Source organism: Labeo rohita, chromosome 21 (assembly GCF_022985175.1).
Source record: "Labeo rohita strain BAU-BD-2019 chromosome 21, IGBB_LRoh.1.0, whole genome shotgun sequence".
Taxonomy (NCBI): domain Eukaryota; kingdom Metazoa; phylum Chordata; class Actinopteri; order Cypriniformes; family Cyprinidae; genus Labeo; species Labeo rohita.
In genome coordinates this window covers 5,647,859-5,668,099 of record NC_066889.1, presented here as the reverse complement: position 1 = coordinate 5,668,099, position 20,241 = coordinate 5,647,859, and the positions used below count along the sequence as shown (strand labels likewise).

Here is a 20,241-nt window from a genome sequence, read left to right as displayed (position 1 = left end):
TTAAAATGTTTCTGGTGTGAGCGGTAACTGAATATCACTCCAATTTTGTGATTGGCTGTTAGGCTATGTAGTGTGAGGCCAGGGTGGGCCAAGCTTCTGATTAGGTGGCCCCCCTGTGTAGGAATTTTATAAAATATCTTAATGGAACATGATCTTTATTTAATTCCCTAATGATTTTTGGCATAAAAATAAAAAATCAATAATTTTGACCTATACAATGTATTTTTGGCTATTGCTACAAATATACCCAGCGACTTAAGGTTTTGTGGTCCAGGGTCACAAAGGTGTATTATCAACACCAGCTTCAGGGCGAATCTCTCTCTCAGTTTTAAGTTTCAACTAAAAATGTCGATAGAGATCCTAAAGTGTGCATGTTTGTCTTTGTACATGTGCAAACTGAAGATTTTCTTGTCAATGTTTTAGTAACATGGATCATTCATATCTACACTGCTGTCAGTGAACATCCAGCAGTTTAAGTCAGTGTGTCATCTTTCATGTCCTCATAGACTTGGTTAATGTCATAGATTTTGGCTTCATGGGCAAAGCACATTCTCGACACAAATCTTCATTGCGATGCTCAGCAATATGTTGAAATGATGCCATTGCCAAAAAGGTATAGAAATTCAATGCAGAAAAAAAAATGAATATGGTATGGCAGAAAAATACAAATTAAGCAGAATAATGATTTGTGAAGATGAAGATGATTCTAGGCAGTGTCACTGCCTAGAAAACATCTGGAAGCTCAGGCTCCTCCCAAATGTTCAGTAATTCATTGGTAGGAACTTTATATATGCTTTAACAAGTCAATCATTTCTTTTAAAAAGTTGTAAGTACTAAGAAAGTGGATCATCAGTTGAAATGTTCTAGTTTCATTAAGTGATTATGAATCCACTTAAGTTTTTTTTTTTTGAAGTCAACTTCCTCTTGTTACAGTTTTTTAAGACAACACAACTTTCTATGTAATAAACAAACAAAAGTTACATTTCTCTTTTATTAGCAAGCTGTTATAGCTATGGCATATTTTAAATGTTTCATTTCTTAGTAGTTAACCTAGATCAAAACTGCCTTCCTGCTTGGTTGAATGCATTTGGTTGAATGAAAATCTCAAACATAGAAGAGTCACTAATTCACAATAATGTGCAAACCTGCAGAAGACCAACATGCTAATCAAACAGCAATATAAAGGTACGCAAATATAGTGAACAGAGGTCTAAGCATTTTGAAAAAGAAGTGTGCTTAATTGCTGTGAATGTGCACTTGTGTTTACTTCAAATGTTGTATAAAATTGTTGCAAATTGCAAATCACATAATATTATTTAAATAAAAAGCCACTTAAGTGTATTGAAAGAGTACACATTCATAACTATTTATTAACAAACTTAAGTAATATAAAATTCAAAAATTCAATTTGAAGTGCATTTTAATTATGTTTCAAAACATTTTGCCATGCTTGATTAAAGTGTGTACAAAATAACCATTTCGTTGTTACAAATGTGTAAAAACAAATATATGTAAATACACAGACGACACAAATGGTGGTGAAATGCCTTTATTTCTCTTTCTTCATCTGCCAGAACAACAGAACTGGTCTGACGGAGCTTTTCCCGTTGTAGGAGTCTTCTATATGATCACAAACTGCCACCTGCAGAAGACAAAACCAGTCGTTTAATATACTAAGACGCTAATCATTCAGTTTTGTAGTGGAAGTAAGTGAAGCATGTAAACCTACCAAGTGTTGTTTGTTCTTGGGGAACAACATCTGGTCGTATATAATCACTCCATCCAATCCTTTAGGGTTCTCCACACACTGGACAGAGGTCTAAACATACCATTGCATTTGTTAATGTCATGAATTACTTGTAAGAATTTACAAATATATTAATGTCATTACTGATTATACTGGTAATCAGTATTAATCTCTTAATATTTTGATCAACTAATCTGATGTACAGTATATAATATAAAGAGTATGATGGTATGATATAACGAAATGCAATTTTAGTTTCTTTTACAAAATACACTTTTATGTTATTTTTAAAAATGAATTACTATCCATTAGGGTTAGCACAAAGCCAGAACTGTCAAATTTTATTCTGTAAACTATTTCACAAACACAACACAAATACCTTCATTTGACCCAGTGTGGGTTGATGGGGGATACAGAATACTGCACCCTGAAAACAAATGCAAATAAAACAGTAGTTAGCAGGAGTAGTTATCCATAGTGTGAATTATAAGGGAGTTTGACCGGCCTAATGAAGACTTGAACTCTTCAGAAGACGTCACATATGTTTAAACTGTCATGACTCTGCCCTGAAGGCACTAAAAACCCACTTTTCAAGCGAACAAAATATTAATTATTTAGTTTATCATATGCAATGACGATAGCTTGTGGATCGGGCCTTGTGGGTTTGTAAACTTTCGGTTTCCAGACTAGAAATGTAACCATTACACCACAAGTTGTACATAAAACATCTCTGATATACTGTATGTGCTGTAATGTAATAATCAAAACTGTAATCTTCAAAATTACTCATTATAAGCCTCAAGTTAAGCAATTTGATGATCTTGACAGATGAACAAGGGCCCAAAACAAGAAGCCAACAAAAACTAAATAATAAATAATAGTAAATAACAATAACAGTAAATTTAAGATTTTTTAGCAATTTATAAACTCTATAGACTAACTACAGATGCAACACGCAACGATTTACAGAAAGGCTAATAAGCTAACAGCCTATTAGCCTTTTGTTGATATTTGAACCCACCTAAACGGAGCACTGCTCCCATTGTTACATTGTTACAATAAAAGCTTCAGTAGTTACTCATTATTATCCAGATCATCTTTAATTGTAATGACTGAGTACTAAAACAGGTTTTTATGGAAATATGAAAGAGTTCATAAGCAATATTTATACGTACCATGATTGCAGTTTTTTTAAAGATGGCAACAAGAGGGCGCGCTGTCTAACGAAGGTCCAATAAATACGTATGAAAAAATATATATACACGGCCAAAAAAAAAAGTTTAATGTAACTTAAAAATAATTGTGCCACTTTATAAATTAAACATTGTTTAACTATATAATAAACGTATATATGATAATTATTTCACAAGAGAATCAGAGTCACAAACTTTTATTTAAAAACTAATATTGTCTAGGATTGTAACAGCACGTTTATTACATGCCTATTACAGGCTTTATAAAAAAATAAATAAATAAATAAATAAATAAATAAATAGCCATAAAAGCAGATCAAGCAATTTGTTTCATTAAAACCAACTTATCTGTCACTGTGTCTGTCATTTCCGGCAAAACCACACTTTGCAACTATCTTCATTAATGACAATAGAGCCTTTCGTCGTTTAGTTGCTCTTCAAGGGTCTTCTGAAGGTTTTTCCATGAGCTTTGGTCTCGAAATCAACTTGACAAATATGAACATAGTAAAAAATAAATAAATAAATAAATAAAAACCTTGAAAAAAACTGATTAATTGATGCATCAAATGTGTCCTGTGGTGGTCTTCTAGATTCTGTAAATGAAACCTACACAAACGCATCAACAGGATGCAGAAGTGAAGTGACTCAAAAACCAAACCCAAGAACATAAAATCCACCCACACTGAGAATGCAAATAACATGTCACCATATTTTCTCTAATAAGTTTTCAGAAAATAACATTTAATATGCTCTTGCTCTTTATCCCCTTACAACAAATGCATGGTAATCTATAGGTCTATTACATTATAATTATTTCATTTTAATAGCTAATTCCATTTTCAACAGTCAGATCCAAGCAGAAACTGATACTGTAATTAATGTATTTTGTATAAATTCCTTGAATTCAGACTCAGAGTAGATATTTTTTTGAATCTGTATTGTCTTACATGAGAAACATTTATTCCAAACATGTCAAAATGCATTTGTAACTTTAAGAAGACTTTAGGGCAAAATACATATATCTTGTGTATATGCATGTGTGTTGAGAGAAAAAGAGAAAAGGCAACCACTCAGAAAAGAGATTTTCGTGCATGATTGCTTGACTGTTTCTTTCCTCCGATGTTGTGCATGCCTTTTAAGAAGTTCAACGCAGAACTGAAACTTCAAAGGCTTGATTCTCCCTCAAGACTCAGAGATGCTCAATCAAGATATACAGTAGTCAACATCTGAAGTGGATCAAAGAAGTTAACTGAAGTTAAGACAAGAACAGGTACTGTTGTAGTTTTAGGACGACTTTGATGAAAAGTTTTGATCCACTTCAAATGTTGACTACTGTAAACATGTTTACAAAATTTAGATTTTTTAAGTGTTATGATACATTTTAAGGTAGGAAATTTAACTGTGAAGTTTGAACGCAAAGGCTACAGCATGCAAGAACAAAGTAGTTCTAAGACAAGACATAGCATTATATCACAATACTGGCATACTGTCTTGCTAACACATTCTTGTATGGACTTTCACTATAACTAATGATATACGTGTTTTATTTCACAGTTATTGGAAACCACAATTTGCGAATAAATTAAGACTATCAAAATATATTTTTAAAAGTTTATGTAGTAATAAAAAATGTAGTAATAACATGGTAATAACACTATAACAACCAATATCATTCAAAATCCTGAAATGTTTGTGTATTCATTAGTAATGATAAGTTACTGATCACATTATGGTTTTAGTTGAGAAATATAATGTTGTCATTGTTTTAAAAGCTTACATTCCTTCAGCATCCAAAAATTAGGACCCAACACTAATCAAATGTGTCCTGTGGTGGTGTTCCAGATTCTGTAAATGAAACCTACACAAACACATCAGACAGAACTTGGTGCTTTGGCAAGGGGCATGGCAGTACTGAAACACTGTCTTAAGCTGTTCACCAATCACAATGCACTGGGACAGCTAACCAATCACAACACATTTCATTTTTCAGAAGGCAGGCCTTCATCAAACCCAGAATTAATCGAGCCATTTCTGCCAGGCTGGGGAGAAAGGTATTGTAATTATGTAAATTATGTGAAAAATAATGTGTTTTTTTAAAACACACCGAACATGAAAGCATGTTCTAGTACAGCCCCAAAACAAGACTTTGTAAAATAGCATAATAGGACCCCTTTAAAAAACAGTCTGATAACATTAAAATGACTTCAAATATTGAGTAGTATGAGAAATGTAGAATTTCAAATAATATCAAAATAACTGTCTGATGTGCAATAAAACAAAAGCCTTTCATAAACTTGCATATAACCCCTTTTGTATGTAAATTCATATAGTTATAATAAGAAAACTCCCTATTCTCACAAAACGGTTTCACTTTAAATTTAACAGTCCACCACACCAAAGTGTCACTCCCCCAATTTCAGGACTGCCTGAATTACCATTACAAAATAAAATATGATAAATAAAAAATAAAAACTGATATACTACCTGTTCTGTCTGTGATTTTAGTTACCGCCAAAAAGGAAAATCCCTGTTTCCGCAGACCAGTTTCTATTCAAATTACAGTTTCACAGTTGCTAAAACACTAAACCCCATTCTCTAAACCAAATTCTCAATAGCCTAAACCAATTTGTCAAATAAATCAAATATATATATATATATATATATATATATATATATATATATATGTGTGTGTGTGTGTGTGTGTGTGTGTATATATATATATATATATATATACACACACACATACATATACATATACATATAGTATACAGTAATTACACCTAAGAAACAAATCATACCTAAGTTTGGTTAATAAACCAAAAAAAGAGGGAAAATTAGAGAGAGAGAGAGAGAGAGAGATACATATATATGTACACACGCACATACACACATAAATACATATGTGTGTGTATTTTTCCTTCACCAAACTTAAGTGTGATTTCTTTGGAGTGTTTATGCATCTTTTTTTTATTGCTGAATAATTACTATATACAGTAAACTATATGCACTGGGCACTGTGTTCTCCATTTTTTGATGTAGTGTCTAGTCAATGATCTGTAGTGTGTATAGTATTCACTAATATGTGTATGATTTGAAAGCTTTGTTTGATTTTGAGTACAGGTGAAATGGTTTTGAAGCGATTGTTTGATTTTGCCAGAAGAGTCAGGGGTTGTGTGAATTTAGTTTGAATATTTGGATTTGTGTTTAAGGTTTTGAGAAAATGAGTTAAGGTTTCAAAAAATGTGTTTTAGCATTTCAGAAAAACTGTAATAGTAAACCACCCCAGAGTGTCACTCGGCCAGTATCATGACTGTCTGATGTTGCATTACATAATAAAAGCCCTCGAAAAACTCATTCTCCCTGTTCTGCCTGAGTTTGGATTGCTCTAAAAAGAAAATTACCTGTTTTTACAAAACAGTTCCACGTCAGATTAAAAGTCGACAACCCCAGAGTGTCAGAGTGTAAAAAACATGTTGTCTGTCAATTCTGTTTGGTATAAAAATAAAACTCCGGGTTTCCACAGACCAATTTCACTTCAGAGTGATAGCACACCTGCTCAGAGTCACTCTTACAATGTCAGGACTATCTGATGCATAATTCCGGAAATAAAAGCCCTCTAAAAACTCAAATATTAACTGTTTTATCAATTTGGATTGGCTTAAAGGAGAAACTCCGTGTTGCCACATACCACTTTCACTTCAGCTTTTTTGAGGAAATAAAGCAGAATATATAGTCATTCAACATCAGACAGTCCTAATATTTTCTGAATGACATTCTGAGGTGGTGCAATATCAGTCTGAAGTGAAAGTGGCCTGTGGAACATGTAGTATCCTTTTAGGAGCTATCCAAAAATCAAAGACAAAACTGGTCATAAATTTGTTTTTTGGAGGGTTTTTATTTTGTAATGCAACATCAGACAGTCCTGACATTGGAGTGACACTCTGGGGGTCATGTACTATTAATCTGAATTGCCTGTGTATGGTGAGTGTACTGTGTTGGTCTGTGTAAAATGGTCTGTGTAAACGGTGAGTTTCCTTTTTACAGCTGTGCAAAATCACAGACAGAAAAGGTAGAATATGAGACTTTTATTTTGTAATGCAACATTAGGCAGTCCTGACATGGCCGAGTGACTATTAATCTGAAATGAAACTGGTCTGTGGAAACAGCTGGTTTCCTTTTTACAGCTATCCAAAAATCACAGACACAAATCCCACTGCATTTGATAAAAACAAATCATTAAAAAGACCCTATTTCCGTTTTTGATGGTAATGTTTTATGTAATGTAAAATGGAACAGCACTGACAAGCTCTGATCCATATATTGACTTCCATAAGATCTTCACAGAGACTGGTCAACATTCACTTTATTAGAGACAAAAATGTAGATAGAAAAAAATAGCAGCCTGTACAACACTCTCAATGTGCCACATCAGCTGTTAGAAATGACTTCTGATGGTTTGCCTTTTGCTTCTGCTTCCTTTTCTGCAGCTTTTCTTTTTCTCCTGAAAATTAACAGTAAAAATGTGACGTTACACACTAAACTAAGACCAGAAACCACCATTAAAATGAAGTCAATTAAATATTGTAATGCAAAATTAAACTGTTAAAGACTTTAAAATCTAGGTATTAAAACTATAAACACTGTCAGTGAAAGTTTGAAATAATGCGATTCTGGATTTGTACTTTAATTTCTGAGGCTAAAACAAACTTGCCCGGATATCTGCACTGGGATGCAGTACAAACCTTTTTCTCTTGCCAGGCTTTTTCTCAAAGAGAATGCGTGGAGTCGTGCGAATTGTTGACCGTCTGGGTGGTTTTGTTGCAAGCTGACGTTTCACTTTGCTGTAGGGAGAAAAATTAGAGGTCTTACATTGTGACATTTGATGGCAACACTAGTCTTCAGAAAGCATTTCATACATTTTTCCATGCTAGACTTTTATCTCTGAACCACAGCAATGAATAAGCAACTACACGAGACTAATTACAAAAAAAAAAAAAATTACAAAAGCTATGGCACAATAATGCCTGTATAATGTAGCTGAGTAACCCACCTTTTGATTTTCTTTAACCCAATCATGTACTCAGGGACAGGACATCCAGCCTTCTTTATGACGGTAGCAATGCTGATTCATAACAAAAAAAAACAAGTGAGTAGAAGCTCATGCAAGCATAAATCATAAGCTTAGCAGTATTTCCCCTAGGTTTCCAGTTTTGGGGGGGCGTCGGGTCAGTACCCATTACCCTGTACCTAACGTTTTTTTTTTTCCCTCCGGTACTTTCCTCTCCGTGTAATAACAAAAATATTTTTTTCAGTGAAAAAATGTGTCCAAAAAGCTTAATTTCAACATTTTGAACAATAGGCCCCTACAATCTCTTTCTTTTCTTTTCTTTTTTTTCAGAAATTCTTGTGTTTTAATTTTTCTGATAATCAAATGAAGGCATTAAACCCTTTTATTTTTTGCCAAACAAACAGGTTTTCTGTTAAAATTAATACATGGAAGAAAAACTGTGTGAATATTCTGTTAAAAAAAAGTTTCAATAATATTTGTGGTATTTTTTTTTCTACAATTCGGTGGTTAATCGTGTTGCAACATTTATTTTTAGCATTTAATAGGTTTGCAATCACGTGATTCTGAGGACACGCGAAATGCAGCTGGAGGGCAGGAAGTGATTTTTCTCTATAGGAATCAATAGCAGAATCTCAAAATGACTGTTTTTAATTGTTTATGGAAATCGGTCAAACCGAGAAATTTTACTTTATATCGTGTATGAACATTTGCTGTTCATAAGGAGGAAAAGGCAAGAAATTGACTGAAAAAAAACAGGGAAAAGTGGCTTGTAAACCTGCATCTGCGGACAAACCTGTGTCTTTACATGCTGCTAACAGGACCAATGGCCAAATCCCTGTACAGCAGTAGTTTTAGGAGTGACATATATCCTGCATCCTTCATATAAATGTGGGGATCACTTTCGAAAGAGTTTGTTTGCTATCAGGCTTAGTTGCGTAGCTTATTTCCACCACCTCGATGACAGGCAACTGAGGCAGGTATTTCCATTTAGTTGAAAAATCACTCCTCTTCGTAACATAAGGATCACATCCAACATATGTTGTGATTTTCTGTTTATACGTTTCTCCTGTACAGTACAGACTTTCCTCCATCTCATCCGTTCTGCTTTTTCAGTCACTCCTGAAAGTTCGCTGCATGTGCAGGGTTTTGTGGCTATTGGTCCTGTTAGCAGCACGTAAAGCAAAACTTTTATTCAAATTCCGAACTGATTATAGAAAGCGAGCAAACAGTGGTTCCATATAGTCACTAAAAAGCTGTCACTCACTTCAATTTATTGCAATCTCACAATGTTCCGTTATAATCAATGACGCTCTCGGAACTACAAATATAATATCTTACATTGTGCCTACGTGTGGCGTTTAGCATTAGGTGAATTCTCACTGTCTCACCCTGTATATATTTATATATTTCTTTATTAATATCTTAACGTATTATTATATCTTTTCTTAACCATTTGCACACACGAGCATTATCCAACTCTCCTCCTGACCACAGACGGAGGTTTACAAGCCACTTTTTCCTGCGCTTTTCAGTCAATTTCTTGCCTTTCCCCCCCTTATGAACAGCAGTTCCATACATTATAAAAGAGATTTTGTGGATTCTCGGTTTGATCGATTTGAGCATCCATAAACAATGCAAAACATAGGCATTTTTGCGTTTCTGCTGGTGATTCCTATGGAGAAAAATCACTTCCTGCCCTCCAGCTGCATTTCGCGCCACAGCAATGACGTCATGTGCAAACAACCTATTGTTATTTAAATTTTCCAGAAATAGAAATATATAAACACCTACATTATACTGTACAAAAGTAATACAAGACTAATATATTTCTGTTACATGTTAAACCATACTTTTATTTTGACAGGTTACCAGGAAGTTTTTGTGTGTATACACTATGATGCTAGTTTTCTCAAATAAAACAAGGAAAAAAAAATTCACATGAAGTGACTCTCACAGCAGCTCTGGAGATCAAGTTCAAGCGTTTATGTAGTCATATAGTGAGACGCAGATGCAGAAAAATCACAGCAAGCATCATGTGTGATTCAGTGTCTGTGTAGTAAACAAAACCGCATCTCCACCATTCATACATAAAGAGGCAAACGGAACATGCAGGATTCATATTTAAACCGTCTTTTTGCATTTTAATATTCACAGACACTAGTCCATATCGCGATTCGAATTAAGTGAGAGACCTACATTTGATTAATTGATCCATAAATTGACCAAATCCGTGGCATTCTGCTCTATAGATTAAATCCGTTTTTATAAATGGACTGCGCGATCCCGTCCACGTTTTCGCGGAGGATAAATTGTAGACGCACCACCACGCAGAGACAGAAATGGCATGCCGTTGTGTAAATAAGATTAAAAAAAAGAACAAGGTATAGACCTGTTCTATAAGAAAGGTAACCTTAAATGACTTCTGTTGTGCTGTGGCGCTATATAGAAAATAAAGTTAAATAAAATTAACTCGACCTTCAAGGGGGGTGAGGGGTGCCGTTGACAGGTGATATAATGGCAGGGTAAACACTGAGCTTAGAAAAGAATCTTCCTTAAATTTCAATCAATGCTATTATGATTTGTTGTAGAGTGCTGTTATTACCTGCGAAGGAGAGGTTTGTCATCCTCTGTGAAGAAAGTTACTGCCTTTCCTTTGTGTCCTGCTCTTCCAGTTCGCCCTGTAGAGAAAACAAAGCAGCAAACTTATTAGTATTATAAGGGTGGACAACATGAATTCTCTACTCGGATAATATGTTTCAACGGACTAACCAATCCGGTGGATGTATTCCACAGCAGTCGTAGGGAAGTCGTAGTTGATAACCAGGTTGATGCCCTTGAAGTCAATACCACGGGCCATGAGAGCAGTGCAGATCAGCACCCAGATCTTCCCCGAACGGAAACTGCTCACAACATTGTCCCTCTAATGAGAGAAAGTTAAGACCAGTCAATAAAAATATTATACATTATTCTAATATTACACACATGCATACATATTGTACATATGAAGAGTTCAGATGCAAAATCAGTTAAATCCATCTGACGTCTTTCTTTAAAAAATGCATTTTTATCAGGCTCAGATGTATAGGTTTCTATGTAAGTACCAGTACTTCTGACTGAGCTGAGGCTGGAATTTAGTGAGTTTGAAGTAAAAGTATTTGATGGACGTATAATATGTGTCGAGAGCATTCACTCAGTATCATTATCTCATTTTTGACTGAGATGGCTTTTAGCTGGTTTTGCATCTGAACTCTTCATATATATACACAAACAATTGCAATCAAAAATATAGCTGCAAGTAGCAATTACGGGGCCAAGCACAAAAGAGGCAGAATGAGGAGCTAAGCATGGCAAGGAGCAGCAGACTGACTACAAAAAATGAGTAATTAAGATAATTTTAGGATAAGATCAATTGAAATGGCTGAAAAATCATAAATACAACCAATCGTAATAAAATTTAATGGCTTATCACTTTTGACCAACAGGTGGTGCTGTTTTCAAATTGATGTGACGTGTTCTGTGTGAAATGACAATGACACACACAAAGTTTGCCATCATTATGTCAAAGCTTTGCAGAGATACAGCCTCAGATGTAGTTTGGCATCTTTCCAGCAAATTCGTTGATGCACTAAACGAAAACGGTTTCGTGTATCGACACGAAATTCATAACTTTTTGCCAGCATGGTCTGAAGATGATCTGAGTCAAATTTGGTGAAGATTGGACTAACGGTCTAGGAGGAGATCGAAAAAGTAGGTTTTGTACATTAATCAAAATGGAGGACAGGAAGTTTGGCCAATTTTGGCATAATGGATATCAATGTTCTCGGCTTGACCCAAAGAATCTATTGACATCAGTTTCATTACAATAGGCTAATGTAAGCAGAAGTTATTAGCATTTTTGTAAATTTCATTATTAATGTTTAGTGAATGGCGTATTACTTCTGACCCATAGGTGGCACTGTTACCAAATTGATGTGGCTTGGTCAGAGTGTGGTGACAATAGCACATATAAAATTTGGTGTCAATATGTCAAAGCTTTGCAGAGTTACAGACTCGGATGCAATTTGGCATCTTTCCAGTAAATTCGTTGATGCGCTAAACGAAAACGCCCATTCTCAGCATGACCGAAGGAATCTATCAAAATCAGTTACATTTCAATAGGCTAATGTACGCAAAAGTTATTAGCATTTTTTTAAATTTAGTTATAGCTTTTGACCACAAGGTGGCGCTGGCCCCAAAATTTTTATGTACATTCAGGGCATGGTGCCGAACATTTTTGTAATTAATGTCGAAACGATACGCTAATCCGTTCTCAAGATACAGCATTTTAAAGCTAAATTCAAAATGGCCGACACCCAAAATGGCTGACATGGGAAAATTGGATATGGTTCGACTCGGTATGACACACCGAATCTAAAGAGACCAGTTTTGTGATTTTTGGACAAATCATTCAGACGTTATAAAGAAAAATAGCCATTTTTCGTATCTCCTGACCACTAGGGGGGCACTGCACCGAAACACTGCAGGTAGACTCAGGTCATGCTTGTTATAACACACACCAAGTTTGGTGTCAATATGCCAAACTGTTACGGAGATATAGCCTCACATTGATTTTTGCTAGCTTTTCGTACAATTCTTTCGCGTGTTATTCGTGAACGGCTGGACGAATCGACTTGAATTCCATAACTTTTTGACAGCATGGTCTGAAGATGATCTGGATCAATTTTTGTGACAATCGGTGCAACGGCCTAGGACGAGTTCGAAAAAGTAGGTTTTACGAACAATTGAGAATAGCGAAAAAACTAAACCTTACGATTTTTGAATTTTGGTGTCCATTCGACTCGGCATAAGCCAAGGAATCAGAGGAAAAAAGAATTTTTGTTGTGTGGCTTACGGTTCAAATGTTATTAGCATAAATCTTTTGAAAGTTTGGACAAGTGGTGGCGCTAGAGAGTTTGAGTTAGAGACTCCAAACTTGCTATGGTTAATGTTGAGACTGTCCTCTATCAGTGTGCAAAATTATACAACTTTCCCGCAAGCGGTTCTATGGGCTGCCATAGACTTGCGGCGGAAGAAACGGAAGAAGAAGAAGAAGAAGAAGAAGCAGCAGAATAATAAGAACAGCAACAGATACAATAGGTGCCATCGCACCTTCGGTGCTTGGCCCCTAATTATTCAACCCCAAGAGACTAACAATTTATGGATGTTAGCTTTCCTGAAGATCAAGATTTTTTATGACATCTATAACAGGCACATTAAAAGTGATGCCAATGTCAATATAATGTAATATTTTTGAGTTATAAGACTTTTTCTGTAATACAGCTATGTTGTTATTTCCCAACATGACTGTTTTGAGGTCACTTATTTGTATAATAGGGTACAAAATTGTGTTCAAATATTGGAAACTATATAACAAAGCATAATTTGTTTGAGCTACTACAAATATTTCAGCCCATGCACGTGCTGAAGTTGAGCAGCCAAGGGACATCTTCCAGAATGCCATTCTTTATAAAATAGAACAAAAGTTCAAAAGTCTAACTTGAATATGCTAAAATAAATTTGGATAGACCTGTAAAGTTCTGGAACAATGTTTTATGGAGTATTGTCACCAAACTGGAATTTTTGGACCTATAAATCAGCGGTACGTCTAGTGCAAAAAAGCTTATAAAAAGTTTATGAACAAATGCGGAGGTGGACCACGGAGGTGACTTTTTCAGGAAGTGGAAATCTTGACTGTGTGAAAAACATCATGGATTCTATGAAGTATTAGGCCATTTTGACAAAGACTGCAGTGTTTTCAGTTAATAGACTGAAGCTTATGATTATTAGACTTTCAGCCAAGACCATCATCCCAAAGCACGCATCCAAATCTACTGAAGCCTATAGAATGTTCTTGAGTGGCCTGTTTGGTTTTCAGATTTAAATGTCATTGAAATATTTGGTGGAGAAAAAAATATTTGGTGAAGAAAGGAAAGGCAACATGAAAATCTAAGATTATCAATGATCTGAAAGCTTTTTCAATCAAAGAATGGGCTGAGATTCTAGTAGGGAGGTCTCAGAAGCTTGTAAGCACTTTAAGGTAACATTCACTGGAGGTTATAAAGAATACAAGATTCTCTACAAAATTTTACTTTGGGGTTGAATAATTTTGAATGTTCAGAGGCAATTCAATATATTTTTATTTTTCAACAACTTTAATGACTAGTGTTATTTTAACGATATTCTTGTTTTTTCCATTAACCTGCTGTTGTGTGCGATCCGCATGGATCACATCCACGTTTATTCCCTCATACACCAGCTCATGGAACAGTTCTCGGGCACGGTCAATAGACTGAACAAACACCAACACAGGCGGTAGAAATCCCTGAAAGGAAATGATGGAAGTTATGACAATATTAGTGCTAAAAATTCACTTCTCCTTATGAGCCATCTAAATTATGAAATTCTGGATTTTTCCTTTTGCAATTAAGAAATTATATTTTGTCATCAGAATGACTGAAGAACTTCACGGACCTGCTTTATAAGGTTTCTCATAGCAAGTAGCTTTCCATTTTCTGAACCCACAAACAGAAGCTGCTGCTCCACAGTCTCAGCTGCAGAGTTCCTGTGGAAAGACACAGTCAGGTAAATGATTGTTAATTTAATTTAAAACTTTTAATTAATTTAAAAACTAATTTAAGTTTAGGCTCAAATTTTTAAATCTTATAAAATTAAATTATTTAATGTATTCTATTCTATTGCTGTTTTTACAAATGAATCGGAATGCACACGGGGTAATTTTAAGCTACATGACAACTTTGAGTAACATTTTGGTTCCACTACAAATGTTGACTACTCGAAATGCAACTAGTGTCACATGGAAGAAGCGTTATGATACCTGGGTCCAATGTTGACACAGACGAGGTTGTCTAGGTTCAGTTTGCACCACTCCTCTACATCTGTGGCGAAGGTTGCGCTGAAGAGAACACGGTGGATTTTAGGAGAAGTGCAGGCCAAGAAGATAGTGGCAAGCTGCTCTCTGAATCCCTTCTTACCATCCTCAAAGAGCTTATCAGATTCATCCACCACCAGCCACTCCACACTAAAGACAGTAATGATACATTTACGCCGGAAACAGAAACTACCTGCATTTCCTGCATATGATGGTGAACATAACACAATCTGAAAGCTCTTTGATGAAAAACCTACACACATAATAAATCACTCACCTGCTTAAGCTGATAGCAGGAGGTTCTTGATTTAGTAAATATATCAATCTGTTAGGAGTCGTCACCAATATATCTGAGGGAAAAAAAAGCAGCGTTAGGAATATAATAATGTTAAACACTTAAGGATCTCAAGCAACAACTTAAGTCATTGTTATTTTAGTAAAACTACAATACTATACAATAATGTACTGTGACAAATTCTATTTGAATATATTTTAAAATGCCATTATATTTTAGATTTCCATGACAGCAAAGTTGATTATACATTATTTTCAGAATTCTTTGATGAATGTAACATTCCAAAGAATAGAATTTATTTGAAATAGAATATTTTTGTAACATTAGAAAAGTCTTTACTATCATTTTCGATCAATTTAATACATCCTTGCTGAATAAAACTAATCATTTAACTAAAGAGAAAAAAAACTTTAAACATGTTATACAATTTTCAAACACACACAACCAGTCAAAAGTTTTTGAACAGTAAGATTTTTAATGTTTTTTAAAGAAGTCTCCTCTGCTCACCAAGCCTGCATTTATTTGATCCAAAGTACAGCAAAAGCAGTAACATTTTGAACTATTTCTACTATTTAAAATGTAATTTCTATTTGGATATATTTTAAAATGTAATTTATTCCTGTGATTTAAACGCTGATTTTTTAGCATCATTACTCCAGTCGCGTGATCGAGTTTAAATAGGCATACAAAACTGAAAACCAGTAAACACTATGTAATCAAATAAATAAAAAACGTAGGACGTTTATTAGCAAAACGAATAAGAAAGCTTGGACGCACGGCACACACCTAGACGTAATATAAAATAATAAAAAAAAATTACAGTTTAAATAAAAATCAGCAAACACTGTTGAACCAAATAAATATGAAATCTACCGCGTATTAATTAAAAATGAATGCCATGATCATATGAATTTAAGACTTCCTGCTCTGATTTAAGACCTTTTCAAGGCCTTAATTCACGGAAAAGCGATTTAAGACTTAAGACTTTTTTAAGACCTACGGAAACCCTGTATTATTATGTTGAAAACAGCTGAGTAGAATTATTTCAGGGTTCTTTGATGAATAGAAAGTTGATCTGAAATAGAAATCTTTTGTAACATTATAGATGCCTTTATCATCACTTTTGATCAAATGACAGAATCCTTGCTAAATAAAAGTATTAATTTCTATAATTAATAATAGAAATACACACACACACACACACACACACACACACACACACACACACTTCACATACATACCAAATTTCTTTGCTGTCTTGGGCCCATATTTTTTCACAGCTTCAACTCCTTTATTGATCATGTGAATTCTGAAGCCCACTCCTTCTGACAGTTTGAGCAACTCTCTGTGAGTCTAGAAACCAAACAAAGATGCTAGTCTTTACTGCATTCTGTACATCAGTCAATATGTTTAAACTGTCAGCATTATGTAGATAATTTTATGTACACTGTGTGCATAATTATTAGGCATGTTGATAATCTGGTCATATTTTTTACCAAGCACATTTTACCAATTCCTAACCACAACAATCTTAATAACTACTATTAATTTTGTATTTAATCATTTGTAAGTGATATATAACTGTACGTGAAGGCTGGAAGTGAAAAACTCCTTATATTCAGATGTGCATAATTATTAGGCATGTTTTCTTTTACAGATGAAATGAGCCAAAAAAGATATTTAACCCAGACTGAAAAGTCCAAATTATTAAATGCCCATGAGAAGAATGCAATACTAATGCATTACAAGAATTTGCAAAGTTAAGGCTTGACCATTGGACAGCGAAATGCTTGTTGAGTCTGCATGGTCAGAAAAAACAGGTGGAGAAAAAAAGATGCATGTTAACTGCAAAAGAATTAGGAATTAAGGTGAAGAATTAGGTGTGACACCATCAGGAACCGTTTAGTCTCCAGTGTCACCATTTTCCAGAACTGCAACCTACCTGGGGTCTTCAGAAGTACAATGTGTCAGGTTCTCAGAGACTTTGCTTGGAAAAAAATCCTAAAAAATGCCCCTGACTTAAGAATAACAAGCTGACGTGTTGTGAAATACATGAAGACAGATAAGTTGAGAGTGACTCTTGAAGGACAAGCATCACATCCTCTTGTACCTCTGATTCAAGAATTTATCTTCCAAAATATGGCAGTAAGTTTAGGGAGTTCATTTTAGTCCATCTCTGCAAGTCAGACTTTTCAGGATAGGAGACTAAACATGAACTCCCAAAATGTACTGCCAGATTTTGGAAGATAAATTCTTGAATCAGAGGTAGAAGAGGATGTGATGCTTGTCCTTCAAGAGTCACTCTCAACTTATCTGTCTATAAAGCCTATAAAAAAAAAAAAAAACTGTCTTCATGTATTTCACAACACGTCAGCTTGTTATTCTTAATAAGTCAGGGGCATTTTTTAGGATTTTTTACCAAGCAAAGTCTCTGAGAACCTGACACATTGTACTTCTGAAGACTCCAGGTAGGTTGCAGTTCTGGAAAACGGTGGTGCTGGAGACTAAACGGTTCCTGATGGTGTCACACCTAATTCTTCACCTTAATTCCTAATTCTTTTGCAGTTAACATGCATCTTTTCTTCTCCACCTGTTTTTTCTGACCATGCAGACTCAACAAGCATTTCACTGTCCAATGGTCAAGCCTTAACTTTGCAACTTCTTGTAATGCATTAGTATTGCATTCTTCTCATGGGCATTTAATAATTTGGACTTTTCAGTCTGGGTTAAATATCTTTTTTGGCTCATTTTATCTGTAAAAGAAAGCATTCCTAATAATTATGCACACCTGAATATCAGGAGTTTTTCACTTCCAGCCTTCACGTACAGTTATATATCACTTACAAATGATTAAATACAAAATTAATAGTAGTTATTAAGATTGTTGTGGTTTGGAATTGGTAAAATGTGCTTATGCACACAGTGTAGTCTACAGCAACAATTAGCATGAGGTGGGCTAAAGGTTTACCTGAGTGGCGAGCTCTCTGGTTGGGGAGATGATGATGGCTCTGAAACCCTTGTTGAGGGGCTGGCGAAGATGAGCCAGAAGGGGCAGACAGAAGGCCATAGTCTTACCAGAGCCTGTCGGAGCAGATGCCAGTATCTCTCTTTTCTAAAACAAGCAGATCCATGGAATCAAAACACTTAAGTAAGGATCAGGAAAACAAACATTTATATCTGATGCAATAGAAACATGTCATACATGCATCATGAGAGGAATGGCCTGCATCTGTATGGGTGTAGGGGTTTTGAAACCCGCTGCCTTGATGTTTTGAATGATTCGAGGGTCCAGATCATACTCCTTCTGCAGTTCTTCAAAAGTGGAAACAGGATCTGGAATGTCTGTCCCATGCACGTTAATCCGGTTTTGATGCCGTATTTGATTCACCTAAAACACACGTTCAATATTGTAAGGAAAACCAACTGTTTGTTTTGAAATGAGATCCATTTAGGTACATAAATGTAAATTGTAACATTGTGCCATAATACAAAACATCATATCAGTTACTGGCTGATATTACATATTATTCCTAATTTATTCATATCTATCAGCATGGCATATTTAATTGTGTACACATATTTTCTCACACATTTTTTAATATTTAAATTACTTTTTCATGCACCTAATGCTTCATTTAAGATAATCTTTAAAATAATTCAATAACATTATATTATAAAAATAATATTTTTAAATGTATTAAATTCAAAGAATGCACTAATTTTATTTAAGTTTATTTTTTTAATTTGTTTTATGATTCATTAAAACAAAAAAGTATATAATTTTAATATTAGCCATAACATGAAAATATTTATTAGTGTTGGCCAGAATTTTTATCATCCCCAGATCTCATGACCAATCAAAACGAAAAGTGGTGTGAAAAGCAATAACATCTCTTTATACCTTCTCCTTATAAAGCTGCTTTAGTCTTTTCAAGGAGGACTTGTCTTTAGATTCCTTATTGGGGTCTTGCACTTTGTCTTGGGATGACATCCACTGGATCCCCTCTTCCTCGCTCTTCTCAACCTCTGCATCTGTTTCAAAACAAAAAGGAGAAGGAACTTTTAAAACCGTAAACACTAAATTGTTAGCAAACAGAAGAGACTGACAGAAGATGACTTACCTTCGTCTTGTTTCTTAGCTCCTTTCTTTTTCTTATGGGCTGTCTTCACTGGCTCATCCACTTTAGTCCGTTTCCGTTTACCAGAAGCCTGCTCTTCATCACTCTCCTCGTTCTCATCTTCAACATCATCTTCACTTAATCTGGACTCCAGAGATGTGTTCTCTTGTGTCTCTTTGCCAAAAAAGCTGATTCCAGTCAGCTGATTTGAGCTGTCCTTGTTTTGAGACTTCCCTACCTGAGTTACATAAGAATTAATAATGACCAAATAAGCATGTGTTTATGTGTAACATAAATACAGTAGCAACTAGCATTTTTGCTTCTATAGGTTGTACAACACAGTACCAAACTAAAGACATTTAAAACGTAGTAAATATCAATTATTATCTCATGCTACTTGTTAATGCACTCTGTCAGCGTTATTTGGGTTCATTTGGATTAGCATTAGCCTTTCTAGGGACATTCAATGGGAAATACAAACACATGTTAGCCATGTGGCAGCATCTCAAGTCAGAAATTCACGTATTCCTTTCGTTTTACGGAGCAACAGCCTAACATACGTTAACGTTCTTATATGCTTAACATTAAAACCTACCTTAAATCGCTCTGCATCTTTAGCAAACCGTTTCAAATCAAACTTTGCTCCAGATCCAATCTTTCTAAACAAGTCAAAGGCGTCCATTGAAACTGCGTAAAGACGTGACTAATCGATCACGATTTTATGACAACCACGCTCTCGGCGTTCGATTAGTACACCTTTTTGTTTCTTTTTCGTTCACCAGAGAGCGCTGTTTTATTTTTAAAAAAGTTTTTATCTGTAAATCTCCTTTACGTTTGTGCCTTTTCTTTTGCTTTTGTTGCATATTCATAATAGATTTCGTGTAAGAGGAAT

At 34.9% G+C, this 20,241-nt stretch overlaps 1 protein-coding gene and 1 long non-coding RNA gene across 4 annotated transcripts; both read right to left on the bottom strand.

Annotated features, from left to right (window-relative positions):
- Window positions 1-1,402: 1,402 nt before the first annotated feature.
- Window positions 1,403-4,815, bottom strand: LOC127152569 (uncharacterized). Of its 2 annotated transcripts, XR_007825089.1 has the most exons (4): window positions 4,718-4,815; window positions 2,127-3,425; window positions 1,730-1,819; window positions 1,403-1,642 (listed from the first exon to the last, which is right to left on the bottom strand). It is a non-coding gene; the product is annotated as an uncharacterized LOC127152569 (long non-coding RNA). The 2 variants fall into 2 exon arrangements; XR_007825088.1 differs by lacking the exon at window positions 4,718-4,815 and having other exon boundaries at window positions 2,127-3,570.
- Window positions 4,816-6,832: 2,017 nt separating this feature from the next.
- On the bottom strand, window positions 6,833-20,082 carry ddx52 (DEAD (Asp-Glu-Ala-Asp) box polypeptide 52). Of its 2 annotated transcripts, none has more exons than XM_051092979.1 (15): window positions 19,945-20,082; window positions 19,353-19,587; window positions 19,133-19,263; window positions 18,434-18,619; window positions 18,200-18,343; window positions 16,473-16,584; window positions 15,214-15,286; window positions 14,883-15,086; window positions 14,519-14,609; window positions 14,247-14,369; window positions 10,778-10,928; window positions 10,611-10,686; window positions 7,991-8,062; window positions 7,683-7,781; window positions 6,833-7,441 (listed from the first exon to the last, which is right to left on the bottom strand). In XM_051092979.1, the coding sequence occupies exons 1-15, from the start codon at window positions 20,029-20,031 to the stop codon at window positions 7,369-7,371; spliced, it is 1,857 nt and encodes a 618-aa protein (XP_050948936.1). In that variant the 5' UTR covers window positions 20,032-20,082; the 3' UTR covers window positions 6,833-7,368. The 2 variants fall into 2 exon arrangements, with proteins under 2 accessions (XP_050948936.1, XP_050948938.1); XM_051092981.1 differs by having other exon boundaries at window positions 14,883-14,960.
- Window positions 20,083-20,241: the final 159 nt, after the last annotated feature.